The sequence below is a fragment of the Patella vulgata genome, chromosome 4 (genome assembly GCF_932274485.2).
Source record: "Patella vulgata chromosome 4, xgPatVulg1.2, whole genome shotgun sequence".
Classification (NCBI taxonomy): domain Eukaryota; kingdom Metazoa; phylum Mollusca; class Gastropoda; family Patellidae; genus Patella; species Patella vulgata.
The window spans coordinates 48,148,917-48,173,079 of record NC_065882.2 but is presented as its reverse complement, the minus strand read 5'-3'; the positions used below and the strand labels follow the sequence as shown (position 1 = coordinate 48,173,079).

Sequence of the window (24,163 nt, the reverse complement as noted above, 5' to 3'; positions counted from 1 at the left end):
ATCAAACTGCTTATCTCTGCTTACCCTAAGCAGAAGATGCTCATCCCTCGAACTCCATCAAGGCATTCACCTAATAAACACTAACACCAAGTTTGAATATTCTAGCTCAATTAGGAGGAAAGAGTGTGACAGACGGACAGATCCATTTTAATAGTCCCCTGCTTTCTTCGAAAGGAGGGGGACAATAAACATGAGTGAGGATTTATCGAGAATATAGAGACATTTTGTTCTACAAGAAAAAAACTTAACCAAAGCAGATCTTGTACATTCAATATCAATTTATATGCAGAGGATCCATGGATGAGTTTTTCAGGGTGTTCTCATGAAAAATGAAGGTCTCATTTGTAAGTGACACTTATCTTCATCCGGCAATACAGATGCCTGGCTATATCGTATCAGAAGATCTCATTTCAGAGAAACGTACTGAAGACATTAATTCAGTACTTGATCCTTCAAGTCGTCTATACCTACACTCTACAGCATTTCACATACCAATGATCTGATTTGTTATTGGTAGATGTCAAACCTATGAGCTAACTGCGAAATACTTAATATATGGGCAGCATATATATATATATATACTATAGTGGGAAGTATCATGTGCATCTAAGTAAACAAAATTTTTAAAAAATATACCTTGAAACAGCTTTTGCTATTTGTATATCTGAAAATCCTAATTGTTTAGCTTTCAGGAAAATTTCTTGAGGAACTTTCTTTGGCTGAAATAAAGATAAACATAACACCTTGGAACTTAAATTTTGAAACAAAACTCATGATGACAATTAGATCCTCATTAGAAATGAAATGAAATGAAATGAAATGGGGTTTAATGTTCTACTGATCCTCATTAGATTGGGATTTATGAAATAAGAGTTTGGAACACAAGTGGGCTTACCTGTCGTTGATATTGTTCCAGAATTGTTATATGATCAGTGATATTTTTAAACTTATTTAAAAACCAGCGGTCAATAGCAGTTAATTCATACAATTTATCTACATTATAACCTTGTTTTAATGCTGCTGCCAGTACAAATATTCTTCTATCTGTAGGATGTTGTAACTCCTGAAACAAAATGTTCACAGTAAAATCTCTCTTAATAAACCCCTAATTTCCATAGATATTGTAAAAATTATATCATTCTGTATCTAAATGTCAAACTAAAATATGATTCCAATTTATTAAGGTCTTCAAATACCTTACCTAAAAAACTAGATCATTTAGATACCACACTTAACAAAAAAAGCTGGGTCATTAGATACCTTACCACAACTAGGAGACTCAACATAAGTAGGTCATTTAGATAGCTCACTTAACACAACTAGGTCATTAAGATAGCTCACTTAACACAACCAGGCCATTTAGGTACCTCATTTAACACAACTAGGTTATTTAGATACCTCACTCAACATAACCAAGTCATTTAGATACCTCACTTAACACAACTAGGTTATTTAGATACCTCACTCTACATAACTAAGAGAGAGAGAGAGGGGGGGGGTTAACGTCCACTTGACACAAACTAGGCCATTTCAGGACTAACATATTGTCATATTGTGGTATATTCTATATCATTGTGGTCTGAAACCTTATGTTTAAGCAGACACAAGTTGTCTCCCTTATGTTGTAGTTCTTCTGCCTTTTAGAGTAATAAAGATAGAGATTGGAATTCTAACATGGAGAATGGTTGATTTTTATTTTCACCCACATATAAATGTGTAACACCCCTGGATCCAAGGATCCGAATACAACATGGTGGAGATGCAAAACATCCTAAACTTATTGTGCTTCATATTTTGTATGTTTTTCACCAAACTATGGATTTAATCAGATTTTTGTGACAGTTTAAGAGTACCATGTGCTTTTCATATCTGTGCCATGTGCTTTCCATGTGCTTTCTTAGAATGGACTAAGCAATACCGCTTGACTTTACTGTATATCTTGAACTCTACTGATATTAGTCAACTGATGGAACTTTAATCAATCTAGTATCATTCTAATTTTGAGAATTTTCATTGTGCAGAGAATTACATTTACAATTTACTAAATGAATCACAGATGAGATCAGATTGAGATAGCCCTACATTGCCTACAATTATCCAAAGTCTGAAATTATTTTGGAGAGCCTAGTCTTGAAGACAGAATAATTTAAACCATGTTTATGTTCAACTTACATCATCATTACCTAATTTTCAATTCATACTATGATTTCGATCCAGTTTCCAGTTTTATGTGACTGTGAATGTAGTAATATTATTTAGTATTCTTGAGCAGGCAGTGTGGTGTAGATAATCCCAGAGAAGACCAATTATTGTAGATGTAGTATAGGCCTACCGACTTTTAATTCTAGCCTTAGACAGTCCAGTGACAATTATAACATAACATGCCAGTTTTTAGCTTCATACTGAATAGTATTTAATAGTAATAGTAACATTTTGAAATCTACAGTCTACAGTGATTTGATGCATATGCAGTTGCAGTGACATTTGTGCGATATTTTCCTATATAAATCATTTGTTCAATTATCGACATTCATTGAATATTATTGACTTGTGTTTTTTTTACCTGCTTGGTTATCGTTGTTAGGATATTGTATGATTGTATTGTATGATTGTGTTGGGTGAATGTGTTATTGTGTACAGTACTTGAATTTCCATTTTGTTAATTTGATATATTGTTTAGTAATTAGTTTTCTAACATTTTGTAAGCTTGATACATGTATATATATTGTTTCATAATTAATTTTGTGACATTTCATAAGTTCATTTTGTACAACTTTGAAATGGCTCAAGGTAAGCCCTTTAATGCTGATAAATTTGATGGGTCTATCCTAAGTAGGGATCTTGCTACAGCACATTATTTGACTTTCGTGGATTATTTAGAACATCATAATCATGATCAGAACCCTGTCAATGTTGCAGGAATTAATGTGATGGTTGGTCTCTTCAGGCAAACATTAAAAAGCAAAGCACGTCTATGGATAGAAGGTAAAGTGTTCCGAAGCTTGGCAGATCTCCGCACTCAGTTTATTGAGAGATTTTCTGATAATCGGACGCCCTTTGGTTTGCATAAGGATTACGCTTCATTTTGTTATGACGAAACTAAACCGCCCTCTGAAAATTTAGAGGAACTTCAGAGATTAGGAAGACAGTTGGACATAGCTGATGCACAACTGCGATACAAGTTTGTTTCCATTTTGCCATCATTATGTCAACAAGCTGTGGCAATGTCAATTAATGACAGGACTTCTATTTCTGACATAGCTCTCAAAGCTCAGTATTACTTTGACATTCACAAGAGTGACAGTAAAACTAAGGAAGTAACCTTTTTCACGGCAGAAAATGACAAGGATACTGAGATAGCACACTTAAAACAAGATTTAGCTGATCTTAAGCTAGAGCTGGAACGCCCATCACGACAATTTGCTTCAGGTTTTTCTTCTCCTCGGAGACGGTCATCTTCTCATCATTCTTCTTCCAATGATAATCGACGCATCGATCACTCAATCAGTCCTAAGGCACGCCATACCAATGAATTTCGACCTCATAGCCCTAGGCAAAATCGAAATTCTCATTTCTCAAGACATAACAACAGATCATATTATAACAGTCGATTTTCTTCAAGTCGTCAAGATTTTTCTCCAAATCACCGAGAATTTTCTCCAAGACGTCAAGATTTTTTTCAAAGTCATAGGAATCGTCAAATTGTCTGTGACTACTGTGGAAAGCCTAACCATACTTGGCGCTCTTGTTTCGTCAGAATCTTCCCAGGCCTAGGTCAACCAGAGATGTACGACGTTTTGTGGGCGCTGTCAATTATTTGTCAAACTTCTTGCCCAGTTTGCAATCCATATTGCAACCTCTACATAAGATATCCAATAAACGTTCGGTTTTCAAATGGTCAGAAGCTCAAGAAACAGCCTTCACTAAAGTAAAATCTTTGTTAGTAAAGCCACCCGTTTCATATATGCCTTCTGGCACCGGACGCTTAACCCTTTACAGCGATACATCTCGCTTGGCAACAGGATCTTACCTTACTCAAGTCATTCAAGGTCAAGAACGACTGTTAGGATTTTACTCAAAACGCTTACCAAAAGCTTGTGAAAGATATTCCGTTACTGAATTAGAGTTATTCGGATTACTCATAAATATTTCCAATTTCCAGTATTTATTACGTGGAGTAGAATTTGATGCATACATAGATCATGCAGCCATCATTCATCTATTTGATTCAAAACGTGCACCTTGTACAAATCGACTTCAGAAACTTTTAGTAAAACTCTCCCATTTTTCCTTCAAGATCGGTTACAAAAAGGGAAAGGAGCTAGTTCTCGCAGATTTTTTGTCTCGTAATCCCCTTGAGGATGATTCAGAGATAGATTCAGTAGTTCCTACAGCATTTACTTTAACAGAAAGACCTATAACTCGTCAGTGGGCAAAACAACAGAACATACCCATTCCAGATCTTAATTCCTCAAAACAAAAGTTATCTTCTTCATCTATGCTTACCAATCCTCCAGTTTCAGCAAATCAACAATCTCTTCATAATTTTCCCAGTGATTTTGAAGATAGATCCAATGATAGACAAGCCGTCTCTACATCAAAGTCTGGCAACAAGTCTCATACTATTCAACAATCAACTCAGCAAGAGTCTACTCCCTTGTCTTCTGTTTATGCACCACCTTCTACTTTTCCCAATGAACCTCGACTTGTTGACCGAATCCTTGACTCAGAGACACCCAATGTTGAAATACCTATTGAATTGTGCATGCCTCCTAGCCCAGTTGTTCATAATTCTGCACAGGTTGTTAAATCTCATTTTCCCAAACAGCGAGAGTTGGATAAATTACTTTCAATCATCAAGAGAAAAATGATACGAGATTACAATCTTCCTATTGATTGCAATCAACTGCGTATACAACAAGAGACATCACCATATTTTAAACCCATTTATGACTATTTATCTCACGGTATACTTCCTTCCAACCGTGCAGCGGCCAAATCGGTTAAGAATAAATCTGACGAATATATTCTCTATGATAATGTATTATTTCGTCTTATTATTCATAAGGATGAAACATTTAGTCTCCAGTTGGCAATTCCTGAATCGATGTGTTCTAATTTAATCAGTATTTACCATGATAATATTCTATCCAGTCATCAAGGTATTACCAGAACTTACCTCACCATGCGGAAACTTTTTTATTTTCCACAGATGTTTCACACCATAGCTAATTATATTAGCAGCTGCCATCCATGCCAACAGTTTAAACCGAAGTCAGACGATGTTCGTATTTTTCATCCACGAATACCTACCGAATTTCGAACTTTCGATAAACTTTGCTTAGATTTTAAATCCATGCCAGCTTCACCCAGTGGATTCAAACATTTAATGGTGATATGCGACGAAATAACTAGATTTATACTGTGTGTTCCATTGAAGTCTCTTGATGCGGAAACTATTTGTGAGGCTATCATCCAAAAGATCGTTTGCATTTTTGGCCCTCCTTCTGTATTAATTACAGATGCAGCATCCTCTTTGACAGGAAAATTGGTATCTATTCTTTGTTCTTCATTAGGAATAGATCACAAACTAATCAGTGTTGCAAACCATGGTAGCTTGTTGGTTGAGAGACATATTAAATCTGTATCTGACCTTCTCAAATTCAATCTAAATCAATTTGGTACGGATTGGGTCAGGTTTGTTTCTACCAGTTGTTATGCATATAATTCATTTGTTTCACCACAACTTGGAAATCATAGCCCATATCAGCTCGTTTTTGGAAAAGAACCCAAAAATCTTACTTCTCTCAACTGGAACTTTGACAAGAGTCTTTGTAAATCCTATTCGGATTATTTGTCACATTTGAAACAAAAGTTTGATTCTATGTCTTCTACTATTTTAGATTTGCAAAAACGCAAACAATTAAGTCAAAATGTTAGTATCTCACACAGTCTAAGTACAAATCCAGTTTATGGATTAGGACAGTTTGTTTATGTTCTGAAACCTTCCTCATCAGCTTTAACCTCTAAGTCAAAGAAAATCAAAGCTGAATGGTGCGGACCTTTGATTGTCCACCAGATTTTGGATCGCACACATTACATTTTAGCAACATTAGATGGTAGAGTTTTGCCTGATGTCTATTCCATTAATCGGCTTAAACCTTGTTTCATAAGAACTAATGAGCCAGTAAAGAGATTAACACATATTGACCAATTACGTAAACAATTAGGTAAATCTGTATCTAGCAATGATTCACCTGTATTGAATACTAAGGATAGTTTGTATCAGTTTACAGATGAAAATGGTTATAATTTACCTGAATTTAATAATAAGTTTATTACTTATGATAGATTTACTACTTCTGTTGATATTAATAGATGTATACCTAATCAAACTATTGCCTCTTTATCTATGTTATCACCTCCTCAAATGGAAGAACAACTCAACTACTTAACAGAAGTTGTGAATGATGACAATTTTATTGAAATCAAAAGAGCAAGATTTAAATTTGGTAAATTTCAATTGCTTGTCAAATTTAGCCCAAAACAACAACAAAGTTGTGAATGGATTAATATAGATCATAATGTTGAGTTTTGTAATATTGCTCATGAGTTAATTAATGAAAATACTCTTCAAGTAACTGGTAATCTCCGTAAATATCAAAGTAAATATTTTTAGAATTGTTCCTTACACAATGTGTTTAAGCTTGTATTGAAGGTAAACCTATTTTTGCTATTCATCATACACTCCTATATTATGATGAGACTCTTCATAGTTAAAATTAGATCATTATTGTTTATATGTATCTGATAGTTGGATAATTTGATATACACTTGTATGTTAAAGAGATAATATAGTATTAGGTTGGAGCAATACTTCTCAATCAAGTTTGTTTTATAGAGAACATTTCAAAATGGAGTTATCGTAGGATTTCTATGTATATTATAGATGACATGTAATTTTCATAATTTGTTTTGTTTTAATTAACATTCAATATTGTTCTTGTTTTACTACTTTCTCATTTTTGGTATCATATCGTATCATCCCTCATTTTTATTCTCATGTATATTTAAGCTTTTCTTATTTTTGTGTGATAGTGTGTGAATGTTTTTCCATTTATATCTCTTCTTTTCAAAAATTCCTATGGAATTTTGTTTTAACGCGGGGGGATGTCATATTGTGGTATATTCTATATCATTGTGGTCTGAAACCTTATGTTTAAGCAGACACAAGTTGTCTCCCTTATGTTGTAGTTCTTCTGCCTTTTAGAGTAATAAAGATAGAGATTGGAATTCTAACATGGAGAATGGTTGATTTTTATTTTCACCCACATATAAATGTGTAACACCCCTGGATCCAAGGATCCGAATACAACAATATGGTTTAATTTTATTTCAATAATTTGCTTGCTCGTAGGGGTCTTTAGCAGTGGGAGGTAACCGGAGGACCCGGAGAAAACCCACGTGGTTGGACAGGCGACCCTACTCCTTGTCACGTACAACGGGGGATTCGAAACCACGCCAGTTGACTCAATGACAGGCCTTATTATATAGTGCACGTGTGCTAACCATTTGGCCATCCACCCCCCCCCCATTTCATTTAAGACAACTAGATCATTGAGATACCCTACTTAACACTACTGGGTTATTGTCTTCATACATCATTAAATCATTTACAAGCATGCCTTTTCAGTGGCAGGAGAAACTGGGAAAAGCCCACTGGATTAGGCATTTGACCGTACTAACCAGATGTCAGACCTGTGAACCACCTTACAATGCTTTAGATCAATTAGGCACTCAACCACTTGAATCTGTAAATTTCTATAGAGTTTAAAGTTTTAATTCTATTTCTTTATATGCTTACATTTTCTGAAACTGATTGTATATGAGGATCAAATCCTGAAACATTTTCATCCATCATTCTGAGAGCTTTCTGGAATGCTTCTTCAAACTTTCTACCAATAGCCATTACTTCTCCAACACTCTTCATAGAACTTCCAATCTAGAAATATTTATTGTTAAATATTCATTTCATAAAACAAAATATAACACACACAAAATTATTCAGCATTAAATTTTTTTTTTAAGCATTTCAAAAACTTCTTTTTGATGTATTCTGAACATATTTGACAATTCTAAAAACAATATTGGGATTCAGCTGAAGGAGCAATAAAAAAATCTTTTAAGCTTTACCTTTGTTGAAACTCTTGAAAATTTCTTCAAATCCCAACGAGGTATCTTTACAACACAGTAATCTAAACTTGGTTCAAAACATGCAGTTGTTGAATTGGTTACAGAATTTTTAAGGCATGGTAGTGGAATGTTTAAGGCTAATTTTGCAGCAACATAAGCTAGTGGATACCCTGTAGCTTTACTAGCTAATGCAGAACTTCTTGATAATCTAGCATTAACTTCAATAATGAAATACTAAAAAACAAATAAATCAATTTTATACTACAGTAGACTCTAAAGGGAGGGACAGTACTCTGCAGAAAATTTGTAAAGCCTTAGGTTAATTCAGTGCGGATGTACAGCTCCTCTTTTCTGATCTTTATTGCAGATTTGAACTATAATCAAGAATCTAAATATTTAAGTATACATGTCGTGATTTATTTTATTACTTCAACCAACAAAGTTTTGAGTAATCTGTATTCTGAATATTACAAACTATGACATAAATTAGCGGTCCCGTCACACGATTTGCATGAAATTAACATTGTATACTCCGGCCTTCAATCCGTGGATATCAATAGAATGACGCACAAGTGGTTTTAACGTCGAAGCATTTAAACATTCGGCACACCTCGGCCAATTCTACGAATTGTATTCTCCCTTAAACATTTTTAATTGTGATGAAACCGTTTTGTTTTTAGAGCATTACCCGACCGATCATTGTGTGATAAAAATGTGAGTGCTATGCAACGTAAATAGTGAACTTTTGCAACCAAATAAAACATTGATATATTACAGAAGAAGATTATACTTTTGGTATAATAATATTTCCTGTATTGAGCATTCTGTCATGCTGTCTAATCCGCCATATTTTAATGATCCCGTACAATGTTGGAAGTGACAGAGTCCACTGTAGGCTACATGTATTATAATCTCTTTTTTCAGAAAAAGTATGTAACTGAATTATAATGTTATGAGACAGATATACAAATAGGGTATAAAGTCTAATTGAAGCAAACTTTGTCATTTCAGAACTAACACCTTTTGCCATTTTATTTTAATAACTTGCTTGCACATAGGTGATTTTAGAAGTGGGAGGAAACCAAAGAAGTCGTAGAAAATCCAAGAGGTTGGACTGGCAGTCCTACTCCTGGGAATCAAAATCATGCCACATGACTCGATGAAAGACCTTTATGATCTTATGCTCACACATTAGATCATTCAGCCACTTATAACCCATCTTATATAATGTTATGATAAATGAACAGGAATCATAAGTTAGAACTTTCTTGTAAACTTGTGACTACAATAAAACAGATGCATGTAAATTACTGTTAGAAAATCAAATCCTATTCTGAAACCACCAATATCTAGACAAAAAAAAATCAATTCTACAAAATACCCAGAAACAATTTCAAAAAAAAATATGGAGTACAAACTTACCTGTTGTGATTCTGGATTAAGAGCATATTGGATATTACACTCTCCTACAACACCAAGATGGCGGATAACTCTAATCGCTGTTGTACGAAGCATGTTATATTCCTCATTGGTCAATGTCTGACTAGGAGCTACAACAATAGATTCTCCTGTATGAATTCCTAAAGGATCCACATTCTCCATATTACAAACCTACAATTAAATTTCTAAATTAACTTCTCAAATTAGGTTATATTTTATTTTTCTTATTTGTAATTTTTTAATTTATATGAAGATAAAAATATTTATTTGTATTTCTACTTTTATCTTTGTTTTTAGATTTATTTTTCTTTTAAATGCTGATTGTCAAAATAAATATCTATTTTGTAAGATTTACTCATCAAAATCTAACTTTCCACTTAAATACAGGAATAATCAAGAACTAAACTTACAGTAATACAGTTGTCATAAGCATCTCTCACAACTTCATATTCTACTTCTTTCCATCCTTTCAATGATTTATCAATTAAAATTTGACTGGTATGAGCAAAAGCTGCTGTTGCTAAGATTACCAGTTCTTCTTTATTATCTGCAAAACCTGATCCAAGTCCACCCAGAGCAAAAGCAGCTCTTATCAAGACTGGATAACCTAATCTATCTGCTGCTTGTACTGCCTGAAATACATCATGAAACATCAGCTTTATTAATAATGTCAGATTCTTCTGTCCTTCTGATGTATGTACCATTTTATATCAAGCAATTCTGATCGTTCCAAAACAGTCAGAAAGGAACTCATTGCCCTATCCTAAAAAAAGTAGCAGTATGTTACACTAGGGATTTGGTATCGTTTAGAACGGGGTTTTTAGCGCTGGAAAGTATGCATAGAGTTTACTTTTAAAACATCGTTCGATAATTGATAAAAATCGTTTAAGAATTACATAAATGGTTTAGTTAGTACTATGGCTTAGTTTATTGGTAACGGGTTTAGTTTCTCCAAGAGTCGTTTAAAAATGGCCGACCCGTTCACTTATCTACGACGTTTACTTATTAGACGAGCTGTCTGCTTTCCCGTTATAATTTAAAAAATCAACACACCGTTTACTTATCTACGGCCTTTACTTATTAGACGAGTCGTTTACCTTCCCGAGATACGTTGAAAAATCAACACACGATTAATTTATCTACGGCATTGAAAAATTAGATGAACCTTTTAATTTCCCGCGAGCCGTTTATCCGATCGGTTAATTTTGATTACGATTATTTACATATGAAGTACGAATAAAAAAGGAGAATATAAAAAATGCACACTCATAGATGATCATCTTACCGTGGTCGTAGTATTATATATTATCCATTATCCTATAAACTTAGTATTCCAGAATGGACAAATAAATCAAAAATCGGTAAATCACATCCCAGGTAATGTATCGTTGTTGTTGTTAGTTAGTTGTATTTTATGTCCGCTTCCACCGAGGTGATATCACAAATAAATTAACTAGTCTTTCATATGTACACGTGGTCATAAGTCAAGGTCACAATAGCAGTGCCACAATCTCGCGAGACTGTACATTAGACTGGCGCCAAAAAAGTCACTGTCAATCTCTATAGACAAGCTGTCGCCCATTTTCAGACGGCGTAATCACTTGATTGGGGACCCCTGTGCAATTTAGTTGATTATTGGGTAATACGTCGAGTCCATGATGTATTTTGGCAAGTGATTAAGCTGTCAATATGTAATTATAAAATACCTTTTTTATAAAGAAGATAAATGATGTTAGACATCATAAACTAACAAACAATACGAGTATACTTTATTACAAAAACATCGGTGAACTAATCTAAAATCATAACGGCAAATATAAAAACAATACGAATATACTTTACTACAAAAACATTGGTGAACTAACCTAAAATCTAAAATCATAACGCCAATTAACAAACAATACGAATATACAGCGGTGAACTAATCCTGGTCGTGATCGGTAATCAACAAAAATCGACGAGTAAAACTTATATATTCCATACATTATTGTTTCTGTAACAATAAGTAAGTGTTTAACAGTTAATTTAACGATAAGTACAATCCCGGTTAATTATAATAACAAGGGGGATGAAAGAGCCCGATAAAAATTTTTTTAATGGTAAATATCTAATTATACAAAAACACATTGCTGAACAGGGTCGAAAAGCTCTCTTCTCAGTCTCAAAAGTTTGTAATGAAAATTATTTTAATATTGTAAGTAATGTAACTAAATACTTTTATGTCTTGTATTCTAAATTATGAGGTTTTCATTCGGGACATGATATATAACAAATACATTTAAGGTACCTTAGGAAAATCTTAGATACAAGAACAACCACAAATTCCCACATGATCTATTATGAACTTGGACGTTTCCTTTTAATCATTACGAGAAAATTACGGATATTTAAATACTGGATTAAAATACGTTCTTCTACTAATGTCTTACTTAATTCTTGCTACTCTAATGTGTTAATAAATAATGACCCGTGGGTCCTGAATGTTAAGAAGGAACGTTTTAAATTTGGCTTGGGAGATTTATGGGAAAAACCTGCTCATCTCATAAACACAAATTGTATCCATATCATCAGACAAAGATTATTAGACATATTTAGACAGGAGTGTATTGAGAAATTTGAATTATCAAGTAAATGTATCATTTATAAGCATATTGTGAATACATTTGGCTTACAATATTATTTGACTAAACCAATAGACAGAAAATACAGACGTGAAATTACAAGAATCCGTTTGTCCAGTCATAATTTAAATATTGAAAGGTTACGATATAGTACTAAATATATTGAGAGAAGTAAACGATTATGTACCATTGTACGATTGAGTACCATTTTGTTTTAATTTGTCCAATTTAAAAAAATCTGAGATAATAATATATAAAAAAGTATTATTATTCGAACCTCATTGTTTTTAAATCATTTAATCTTTTATGTACTAAAAATGTATCTGAACTTGTAAACCTTGGTAGATTTTTATATTTTTCTAATTGTGACCTTGACTTATGACCACGTGTACATATGAAAGACTAGTTAATTTATTTGTGATATCACCTCAGTGGAAGCGGACGTAAAATACAACTAACTAACAACGATCCAATTGTATAATTACCTGGGACGGGATTTACCGATTTTTGATTTATTTGTCAATGGTGGAATACTAAGTTTATAGGATAATGGATAATATATAATACTACGACCACGGTAAGATGATCATCTATGAGTGTGCATTTTTTATATTCTCCTTTTTTATTCGTACTTCATATGTAAATAATCGTAATCAAAATTAACCGATCGGATAAACGGCTCGCGGGAAATTAAAAGGTTCATCTAATTTTTCAATGCCATAGATAAATTAATCGTGTGTTGATTTTTCAACGTATCTCGGGAAGGTAAACGACTCGTCTAATAAGTAAAGGCCGTAGATAAGTAAACGGTGTGTTGATTTTCCAACGTATCTCGGGAAAGCAGACGGCTCGTCTAATAAGTAAACGTCGTAGATAAGTGAACGGGTCGGCCATTTTTAAACGACTCTCGGAGAAACTAAACCCGTTACCAATAAACTAAGCCATAGTACTAACTAAACCATTTATGTAATTCTTAAACGATTTTTATCAATTATCGAACGATGTTTTAAAAGTAAACTCTATGCATACTTTCCAGCGCTAAAAACCCCGTTCTAAACGATACCAAATCCCTAGTGTTATGACACCATTTCACAAATTTTGTGTGACGAGACAGAGAACTCTTGTAACATACTGTAGTCTTTGTTTTCAAACCTGAGCAAAATATGAGCAGGCTAGTCAAGTCCACACCAATTTCTTATACTCAGAGCTAAATTCATATAATTAAATTGTTAGGAAACCATTTCACCATTTCAAAAATTTTGTGTGACGAGACAGAGAAATGAAATGAGGTTTAACGTCCTACTGTTCTGCTCCTATACTGGGCTAATGAAGACGGGCATACGCCATACAGTGTGCTATGAGGGAAATTTTGCCTGGGCAGCAGCACTATCGCCTACTCTTATATCGAATTCCAACTGCCAAGGGATCTTTTACGTGCATTCTAATGTATACACGGGACCTCGGTTTTTCGTCTCATCCGAAGGACTAGACAGCTGTCCTTGTCAGGCCCTCCGTTCTGCACCACTGACAAGGGGAAACCACGTCGGAAAATCAGGATGAACTTTCTCAGCCAATGCAGGGATCGAACACCCGACCTCCAGGCTAGTGAGCCAGCGTCTTAACCACCTAGCCACCGTGGCTCCGACAAGACAGAGAACTCTTGTAACATACTCTAGTCTTTGTTTTCCAACCAGAGCAAAATATAAGCAGGCTTGTCAAGTCCACACCAATTTCTTATACCCAGAGCTAAATTCGAATTATTAAATAATGTTACTCATTGCATTTACCAGTTCAACAGTTTCTGCTGCTTCACTAGGAGCCACTTTTTCATTGATTTCTGCCATTTTGTTGGCAAATATCTTCCTATCTTCCGTCCATTCTATTGATGAAACTTGTGTTCCTAAAACTTTGACTCCATATTGTTCTAGAATCCCTAATTTGGTCAACTGTATCCCACAATTCAATGCTGTTTGCCCTCCAAAAGTCAAAAGAATACCCTCTGGTCTCTCCGATTTTATCACCTGTATGAAAGGGGTTTAAATAATAAGTTGATAAGTAAAGATATAAATGATCAGCGGCCAGCACTGATCTGCAGAAAGTGTTTTTAATCTTAAAACGTCCATAAAATTGGCAAATTTGTCTAAAATATTGCACACAATCTAATCTAACATGGAATGGAAACTGTATGCGCAAATCATGTCAAATTGAGATAATCATAATTCATGGATTGTTGACAACCCCAAAATGAGATTAACTCTAGAAGGCACAATAAAGCATGAGATTATTATGTACATGCAATGAATATGATGACATTTCAAATAGTATTCTCTCTAACATCGTTATGCAAGAGCTAAATCTACCTATAGTCTTTGTTTAGGCCTGAAATGTTATATAAACTATCAATTAGACATTTATTCACATGAAAAGACCATAATCTACTCTCAATGTCACCTTATGTGTCCTATTTTCATTGGATTTGAATCTGATCTGCTGTTCAATGCGCATTGGTGATTAAACGCAAAAATGGATAATCAAGACCTTGTTTTTTTTATTGTAAATTCAATCGCTATTATCTTGGAGCAATTTGACTGCAATTTTCAGCATATTCCTTTTACATTACTTAGTTTTTAACTATTATAATGAGAAATGCCAGCTCGTTATCAAATCTCCCATAATTCCCCTTTAATTATATATATAAAGTTGCAACACACCTGTACAACATAATCAGTTGTTATAGGTAAGAAGTAGACTTTATCAGCCAGACCTTTTGATGTTTGTACTGTAGCAACATTTGGATTTATCAAAACTATTTGTATGGACTCTTCCTTTAATGCCTTTATTGCCTGAAAAAATATGAAATCCCTATTATAGCTAGGAGAATAAAAAGGCCTTTTTTTATCAATCTGGTAAAAGGATAAATTGAAGGTCATGTGAATGTCTGGACATCTTTTAAATCGCCTTCAATAAAATTATAATAAATGACAAATGATTTTTTATGCACACATACTTATGTCTTTTGTATGGGCTAATAATAAAATCTCTATTGCCTTTCTTTTAGGCCTAATAATTCAATAAATTTTCACTTCTTTTATTTTCTTAGATTGTGCTTAAAACAGAATCACATGCATTTACAAATCTCCAAATGTATTATTTCTTTTTGGAAGCCAATTTCACTGATATTTTGTAAATTTGGCTGGCCCAATAATTCAATTCAGTGGGGTTTTCTTCGGATCACATAAAAGTCTAGAAATTTCTCATTTTTCTTTGAAAGCAACATATATAATTGTACACATTACTATATTTAACAAAGAGATAGGTAATTAAATTGTTTCTACAAGAATGTAATATCTTACTTGTGAACCTGAATAATCAAATTCTCCTGCTTGACCTATAGATAAACCACCAGAACCTAATATTAATACTTTCTTCGGTCTAATAGGAGTCTGTTTTACCATTGATGTTTTAGGGTTTTCTAGTGTTTTATATAATCTCTGTTTTACAGTTAGGCTGAAAATATACAAATATGTGCTCAAACTTATACAAAATACCTAATTAAACATTATCTAACAAATGAAAGCAAAAGAAATGGGGTTTAATGGTTTATTGATAAAATGGTTTGAATAATAATATTGTGTTCATTTGATCAACAGGTTGTACATGACAAGGAGTATGGGCGCCTGTCCAACCCGGTGGGTTTTCTCCGGGTCCTCCGGTTTCATCCCACTGCTAAAGAACTCTACGCGCAACCTAATTATTGAAATAAAATCTCTCTCTCTCTCTCTCTCTCTCTCTCTCATTTGATCATTTGATCAACTGACATGTGTTCTGTCATGATAATACACAAATTTGTTTTGTATGGTTTATGTATGCAATGTAAGGATCTGAATGTTGTTCGGTTAACCGGTCACAGTTAGGTTCACTGTTGAACCGTTTCAAAAATTGCTAACCTGTATTCGTTTCCATACCATATCTGACCGTCAAACTCGGGAATGGTAGCCACAACATTGATTGCTTTCACTAAGACTCATTGTCATTTGTAATAAGTCTCTGGAAGTTTTGTAAAGGTTATTAGGACTCTCTGCCAAGCAATAAATAGCCTCAACTGATTGACCAATTAATTATTTTACAGTATTTATTAACCTTATCACTCCATAATCAAAGTCTCAAAAGGAAACAAGTTTGATGGGATCAAAGTTGACGACATTTAGGTCACTGGCTTGTGGTAGAAGTACCTATAGTTAAATCTTTGGAATTAGCTAAATAATCTGACTTATTTTGTATTTAAAAATCCAAAGGTATGCTTTCATATATTTGTGTCATAATTAATCTTATAAAGTATTTGGGGAACTTTTTTTTAAATCAACCTGATTTCAACCAGTCTATAGGTGATCTGTCAAAGTACCGTGCAAGATGTAGAAATGAAACACCAAGAATGAATGAATGAATGGAATTTGTATTGACTGTTAACTTAGAGAGTGATGAGACTAAACAATTCCATAGTTAAAACATTCTAATAATGGAGGAATTCGCAGATGACCATATAAACCAATATGCAGAAAGTTCATACCATACTCATATTTAGTCGTTAAATATCCTTTGTAATTATCCTATTATGTGTCACACGCCCTAAAAAGATTAGAATTCGAGTGCTGTGACCGGTACCGTAATTTCATTTTAATCAGACAAGTCTGGTTAATCAAGACTACAGAAATAAATTTCTTTCAGTTAATTTCCAGTCTCAATTATTTTTATGCATATTTAGAGCTAGCAACAAATTAACTTCTAAACTCCCTAAGGCGGCAACGAAGGCTGTTAAATAAAAGTATATTTCACAGTCTGGCAGTTTCGCTATATTTCCGCGAGAATGAGTTTTAAAAAAGATAGAAAATGAATGAAACTACATGAGCTGACTGAACCGAGAACCATTGGTTACAATCAACAAAATTAGAAATAAAATCGCTGAGTTTTATTCAAAATTTTAATCAAGTTAGTTACTTCCTATTTTAAAAGTCAAACATGTAAAGAAGAAAATTTTTTTCATGGCTTCATTGATGAATAAGTGAATATATTGTCACATGAATGTCTATTTTGGGCCAATGTTTGCTGTCTGCAGAGCACATGCGACCCCAGGACTCAATAGTTTTCATTCAAGGTTTCTGTTCAGTGGTGGATTATGCTGACAAGAGAAGGTTAGATTTTTATCAGCAACATAATTGAGGCTGTGAAGCACTCTACCCACTGATTGAAGGCCGGATTATCCAATGTTAATTGAACACAAATCGTGTGACAGGACCGCTGATTGATCTCGTAATATTCAGATTACAGACTTATCAAAACTTTTTTGGTTGAAGTAATAAAGAAATAAGTAGGATTTTATTTGTCATTTATATGGCTATTGTGTTAAAAGAGTTCAATGCATTAAATCTATTTCCTCAATTTTTTAAAATCACAATGATACTAAAGACTGTGCTCTTTTCATTTTTTCACTGAAAACGTAAGTAAACTTAAACAATATATACCTTTGTTCACCTGCTTTATGGGCTGCTACTTGAGCTAGAAACACATCAAACAACAGTTCCAGATCTTGTGGACCTGCCATGTTTTCAGGATGAAATTGAACACTGAAATAAAGGATCAACATAGACTGCCAGGCAAGAAAACCATAATTAATGCAGCAGTTAAGTCATAATAAAAGCTTCTGTACAATACTTTGTAACTTTAATTGTTATTACTGAAAAAAAATATGTATTACTGTAGACAATTCTGCCAACAAGAAATGTGAATGACAGAACAATTGATGGAAAGGAGTGATGCAACATATGAGCAGGTCAAAATGTGGGTGTATAAAAAGTCATAACGAATCTACCTTCAAATTCACATTCATGTTATACCTTTACTAAATTGAAATTTACTCTTAAGCTGCAAAGCAGATAACATCAGCTACATGTATCTCTTTTAAATAAATCTTTAAAAAGCAAAATTATAGAAATAAGTTTTAAAACACTAATAAATTTTGTGAATGTATCAAAAATCTATGTTGTTTGTTATACAAGATCTACCTGAAAAAGGGTTTTGTTTCATGAATGATCCCTTCATTAGTTTTATCATTAGCATTTGTAAACAATGGTCCCCATCCTTTTGGTAATGTATTAGCATCAACAGCAAAACCATGATTCTGTGTAGTTATATAACATCGTATTGTATCTTGATATATACAAGGCTGATTGTGACCTCTGTTACCATATCTGCAAAGAACCATCATATTATTGAATAAATAAAACCACACTGGTTTTGGATTGGTACTCATATTGGTGGCGATGCCCTTTGTAAAATGCCTAAGAAAACTTGGCATGTTTGTTCCTTGGACAATTACATGTTGATTGACGAACTTCGATTTTTGATACGTCACAATTCGAAGATGGCTGTGATGGCGTCATACCCTATTCTTGAGCCATAGCATGATAGTACTTGTTTTGAAATAATAGAAAATACATACAACTACAAGAGATGAGACAACTGGGAAGGTAATCATAATAACTAAAGTTCAGACAACAATATTATACTTCAGCTTGTTTTATTTAGGTGCAAAACCAGTCGCCACATCCGATGTATAACCCATGCATCGTTTCTTAGTACATATTCTGGAACAGCCCTTGTTTGTCTAGTATTGCCTCTAGTTGTATTTGTAATTCTTTAACTGGTTTGGGCGTATCTTTAAATATCATTCTGACATTCCCCATTAACAACGACTTCACATTGTGATTGAATATACTGCGTCTTAAATAGAATGATTAAAGGCTCAATACCACTGTTGTTGTAACTGAATAATATGTCCCAATCTTTATTCTGGTCAACAAATTGCACTATTTTACAATATTCCAATTAATTGATGATACAAATTTCATCTTAACACACCTAATTTAAACAAGAGCATCGCTACCGCTGCAATATACGTCCACATTCCTGCTTTGATTGATATGGTACTTTTTAAAACTAGAAATGGGCGTGGCTCTGCCCCTGGGGGTCGGGCATGCACCAAAAACAATAGGGATCTTCCTTGGGGTATAAGGAATAAGTATACCAAGTTTGAAGAAAATCCAGTAAGAATTGCGCCCTGTAGGCGACACAAAGACACACGAAAAGAAAATGGGAAATGGGCGTGGCTCTGCCCCTGGGGGTTGGGCATGTACCCCAAACGATAGGGATGTTCCTTAGGGTACAAAGAATGTGTATGCAAGATTATAAGTTAAGAAATGTGGCCTGTAGACGACAAACAAACAAATACTAGAAATGGGCGTGGCTCTGCCCCTGGGGGTCGGGCATGCACCAAAAACAATAGGGATCTTCCTTGGGGTATAAGGAATAAGTATACCAAGTTTGAAGAAAATCCAGTAAGAATTGCGCCCTGTAGGCGACACAAAGACACACGAAAAGAAAATGGGCGTGGCTCTGCCCCTGGGGGTTGGGCATGCACCCCAAACGATAGGGATGTTCCTTAGGGTACAAAGAATGTGTATGCAAAGTTTCAAGATTATTAGTTAAGAAATGTGGCCTGTAGACGACAAACAAACAAATACTAGAAATGGGCGTGGCTCTGCCCCGGGGGGTCGGGCATGCACCAAAAACAATAGGGATCTTCCTTGGGGTATAAGGAATAAGTATACCAAGTTTGAAGAAAATCCATGAAGAATTGCGCCCTGTAGGCGAACCACAGACACACACACACACACACATACATACATACACACACACACACACACAGACAGGGGCGACGGCATAATACGTTCACATTATGAATGTGGACGTATAAAAATTGGAAAAATTCAACTAAATGATTTAAAAAGCCTGACGTAAAGCTTTTCAAATGTGACTTGGATTTAAAAATATTTTTGAACCCTCTGGACAAGTAAAATAGGATTTAATGCATAATTTACACAACAGGTAGGACACTAACACATCTAGTACTTAAAATAAGGCTATTTTTTATTTTCTGGAGCTGTCAAGCCAGCAAGAGTGTTATTGTCCCTTTAACAGGAACAACAAATACCAGAGTTTCTCGATTACAGTTTTATATTAAACTCTGATACATAGGATACTAACATAGATATAATAAAGTCTTTCTCACTATCACTCAACCCAGATTTTGCCACTTGGACTTCAACGGTAACTTTCCGATCATGTACTTTTGGACATAGAATCTATCCTTGAACTTAGATCTCTTTTCCTGTTATTCACACAATAGCTTGCATTTTAAATAAACTTATACCATAGCTAATATACTGACAATGCAGAATACAAATAAAACATACGTATTTATCAAATTATAACTCATGTCCTCTGCAGGGAATATGATAAGCAGTATCGCATCACAGTTTGCTAAACAAAAATGATGCAAGTCACGTGGGAATCAGATATTAATTTGATTAGCAGAAATTTATCAAATTTAAGGGAATCTACGAATCAAGTTTCTTGTCCCAAATTAAGCGTGAAAAATGTTTAACATGATTTACCGTTACACTGCGTATGGACATTCGGGAGATGAGATTAAAAGTTGTCAAGGATTAGTCAATAAACTAATTGTAAGCTAAACTTTTAACAGTCATTCAGTTCACGATCTAATTAAGTAATTAGTACAAACGTTAAATTTGATAATTCCGTAAATATACAAGTTCGATAATTATTCACAAAACAATAATTTTTATGTGTAACCATTTCCCTTAGTAAGAATTGATCACATGTTCCCATCTGTCATCCCATTTGCTATCACACAATATTTTAATCTTTTTCCATTCACTGAACAACAAAAATATTCTGTAGTCTATAATCATACGAAAAATGTAGCCATCCGAAGCGCACACTGCAGTTTAATTTTCATTTAACAAACTACTTTGCGACTAAAATGGCACTACTTGGTTCATTTTGGCGGGAAAAAATGCATGCATTGCATATGGATGTCGATGCTACGATGTAATTTTAAAATATAGTTTTATAATGAAGACAAACAATGTTTCGACATTACAAACTTTTCTTAGCACGTAATTTTGAAGGAATATTTTACTGGCATAAATTTGAAGCAGGTACGCTTTCATTCTATCGTATTATGAAAACACCTAATTTTGTAGGAATATTAGACTTAAATTTGAATACTGTATGGGAATTTAATATGAACCAGCAGCTGCCAGGTAGGATACGCCCACATTTTGCAAGAGATGGACAGAGAACAGCTAAAAGTAAAAATGATTTTTTGAACAATCAGGGGCCATAATCCAGAAAGTTATGGTCTGAAATGCGAAAATATCAAAAGGGATTGAGATTTTTGGGATATAAAGATATGTTTTAAGTTTTATCAAAATCGGATAAAAATTGTGACCTTTAGAGGGTCCATAACCTTTGTATTACATACTTATACACAATTTGCATACAAAGAACGGCCATTTTGTCGGGCAGTTTCTTTCTGATTTTCCCGAAATTCGAATTCAACCTTCATTATGATGGAATGGTGATATATCTAAACGTTTTTTAAAATCAGAAAAAAAATTGCCACCTCTAGAGAATCCACAAGCTAAAAATATGATTTTTCGACCACTCAGGGGCCATAATCCAGGAAGTTACGTTTGGATATGTGTGATTATTAAAAGGAACCAAGATCTTTATGATAAAAACATATATTTGAAGTTTCATCCAAATTGGATAAAAACTGTGGCCTCTAGAAGGCCCACAACCTAGATATACCATATTTTTACACTGTTTGCGTACAAAAGTCAGCTATTATGTCCGTCAGTTTTTTCTGATTTTCACGGAATTCCATCTCAACCATCATTAGTGTATAAGTGGGATTTATTCACACGTTTTTTTTTTTTTAAATCGGATAAAAATTGTGACCTCTATAGAGACCACAAGCTCAAAACACGATTTTTCATACAATCAAGGGCCATAATTCAGGCAGTTACGATCCGGTATGCGCGAATACCAAAAGGAACCAAGATCTTTGGGTTATAAACATGCATTTCGAGTTTCATCAAAATCGGATCAAAATTGTGACCTCTAGAGTGCCCACAAGCTAAAAACATGATTTTTCATACAATCAGGGGCCATAATCCATGAAGTTATGGTCCGATACATGCCAATATCGAAAGGAACCGAGATCTTTGGGAGATAGACCTATATTTCAAGTTTCGTCAAGATCGGATAAATATTGTGACCTGTAGTGTGTCCACAAACAAATTGTGGATGGCATCCAGACAGATGGACAGACAGACAGGGGCGACGACAATATACGTCCACATGAAAATGTGGGCGTATAAAAATAGAGAGGAGCACCTATTTTTTTAATTTTTTTTCCTCAGAACACGATATGCTACATAACATAAAACTTTTTGTGATTGAAATCTATTTAAAGGAAATGAAAGTCCCCCCTATACACACATAAACATTAGTAGTATACTGGTAGAAATTATGGCCTTTAGAGATCGTTCAATACGATAATGTGAAAATCTACTTATTTGCTATTCAATCAAGAGGAACTGCTAATCAATTTTCAGATTGATTAGCATTTTTTTTTTTTTGTTAAACATCCACTAATTGCTAATTAATTTTTTTTCTCATCATATACCCTGGTACTTTGGTGCACTTATATTCGTCTAATACAATTTCACATAAATGATCAAATGGTATTACAACAATCACTTACTGCAAGGACTATGCAGCTGCCATTTCTCAAAAGAGAGTAAAGTTTCTCTGAAAAAAAAACATATTTTCTGACACATTTTTATAATCCATTGTGAATGTTAAATGTGTTTTTTGTAATTGTTGAGCTCTATTAAACAACAATGTCAGAGATTAAACTTACTTCATTTTAAATGTTGTAGCACCAATGGCTAGTGACAGTAATTGATGACCGAGACATATACCAAATATAGGTTTATATTTGTCTTCTGAAACTATACGTCTAATATTTTCAATTGTGGCATCACACATCTTGGGATCACCAGGTCCATTACTTAGAAACAATCCATCATATTCTACAAAATAATCAAATACATATAATCAAAGTTTGGATATGTAGATCTACAATTGTAGAATACAAATAAGAAAATAATCTTTAAAATAATAAAACTGGTTTAAAGATCTATGGACAAAATAATATTCAGTCTTACTTAATCTGATTACAGTGGACTCTGTCAATTCCGACATAGTACGGGATCGATACAATATGCCGGATTACACAGCATGTCGGAATACTCAAATGTCTCAACACCGGAAGTATTATTCTACCTTCAAATACTGCTTTTCTGATCACAAATGTCTTCAGTTTCTCACCGGTCGCGCTACAACAAAATAAGATTGTTAATCGTTCTTTTGAAATTTTACCTTTAGCGCTAATCTTTTTATCACACAATGTGCAGTCGGGTAATGCCCTAAAAAACAAACTGTTTTCATCGTAATTAAATGTTTTCCAGAGAATACCCTTCAACAATAGATGGAATGCGCACACAGAATTCTTCAAGGTAATCAACAAAGACCAACATGTGTTTTATGCTCACAGATAATTGATTGGTTATTGCTTGTCAGTTAACACCCACTGATTGAAGGCTGGATTATCCAATGTTAATTCAACACAAATCATGTGACAGAACTGCTGATTGATGTCATAATTCGGAATATTTAGAATCCGGACTACTCAAAACTTTTTTGGTTGAAGTAATAAGGAAATAAATCGGGACAATAAAATGATGACGGATTTCACAGAATGCTGTAGTCGGCGGAACGATTTACCCAATACTACTCAATACCACCCAATACCACTCCAATATCACCACATACTACCAAATACTACAACATAATGGTGCCAAATGAGCATATTTGATTTTTTTTTCAAAAATAGTGAGATATATCGTGGAAAATGTACT

General features: G+C 34.0%; 1 protein-coding gene across 2 annotated transcripts in view; it reads right to left on the bottom strand.

Moving 5' to 3' along the window:
* LOC126819068 (CAD protein) overlaps positions 1-24,163 on the bottom strand; it is a 92,989-nt gene that overhangs the window by 47,498 nt on the left and 21,328 nt on the right. For both annotated transcript variants that reach the window (XM_050546889.2, XM_050546890.2), the window contains exons 7-18: positions 23,104-23,275; positions 18,314-18,499; positions 17,774-17,875; positions 15,608-15,761; positions 14,966-15,097; positions 14,042-14,275; positions 10,044-10,265; positions 9,616-9,804; positions 8,194-8,427; positions 7,865-8,002; positions 896-1,063; positions 637-719 (exon numbers count right to left, since the gene is read on the bottom strand). In XM_050546889.2, the coding sequence (XP_050402846.1) occupies positions 637-719; positions 896-1,063; positions 7,865-8,002; positions 8,194-8,427; positions 9,616-9,804; positions 10,044-10,265; positions 14,042-14,275; positions 14,966-15,097; positions 15,608-15,761; positions 17,774-17,875; positions 18,314-18,499; positions 23,104-23,275 (2,014 nt within the window). The remainder of the gene's footprint in view (positions 1-636; positions 720-895; positions 1,064-7,864; positions 8,003-8,193; positions 8,428-9,615; positions 9,805-10,043; positions 10,266-14,041; positions 14,276-14,965; positions 15,098-15,607; positions 15,762-17,773; positions 17,876-18,313; positions 18,500-23,103; positions 23,276-24,163) is intronic.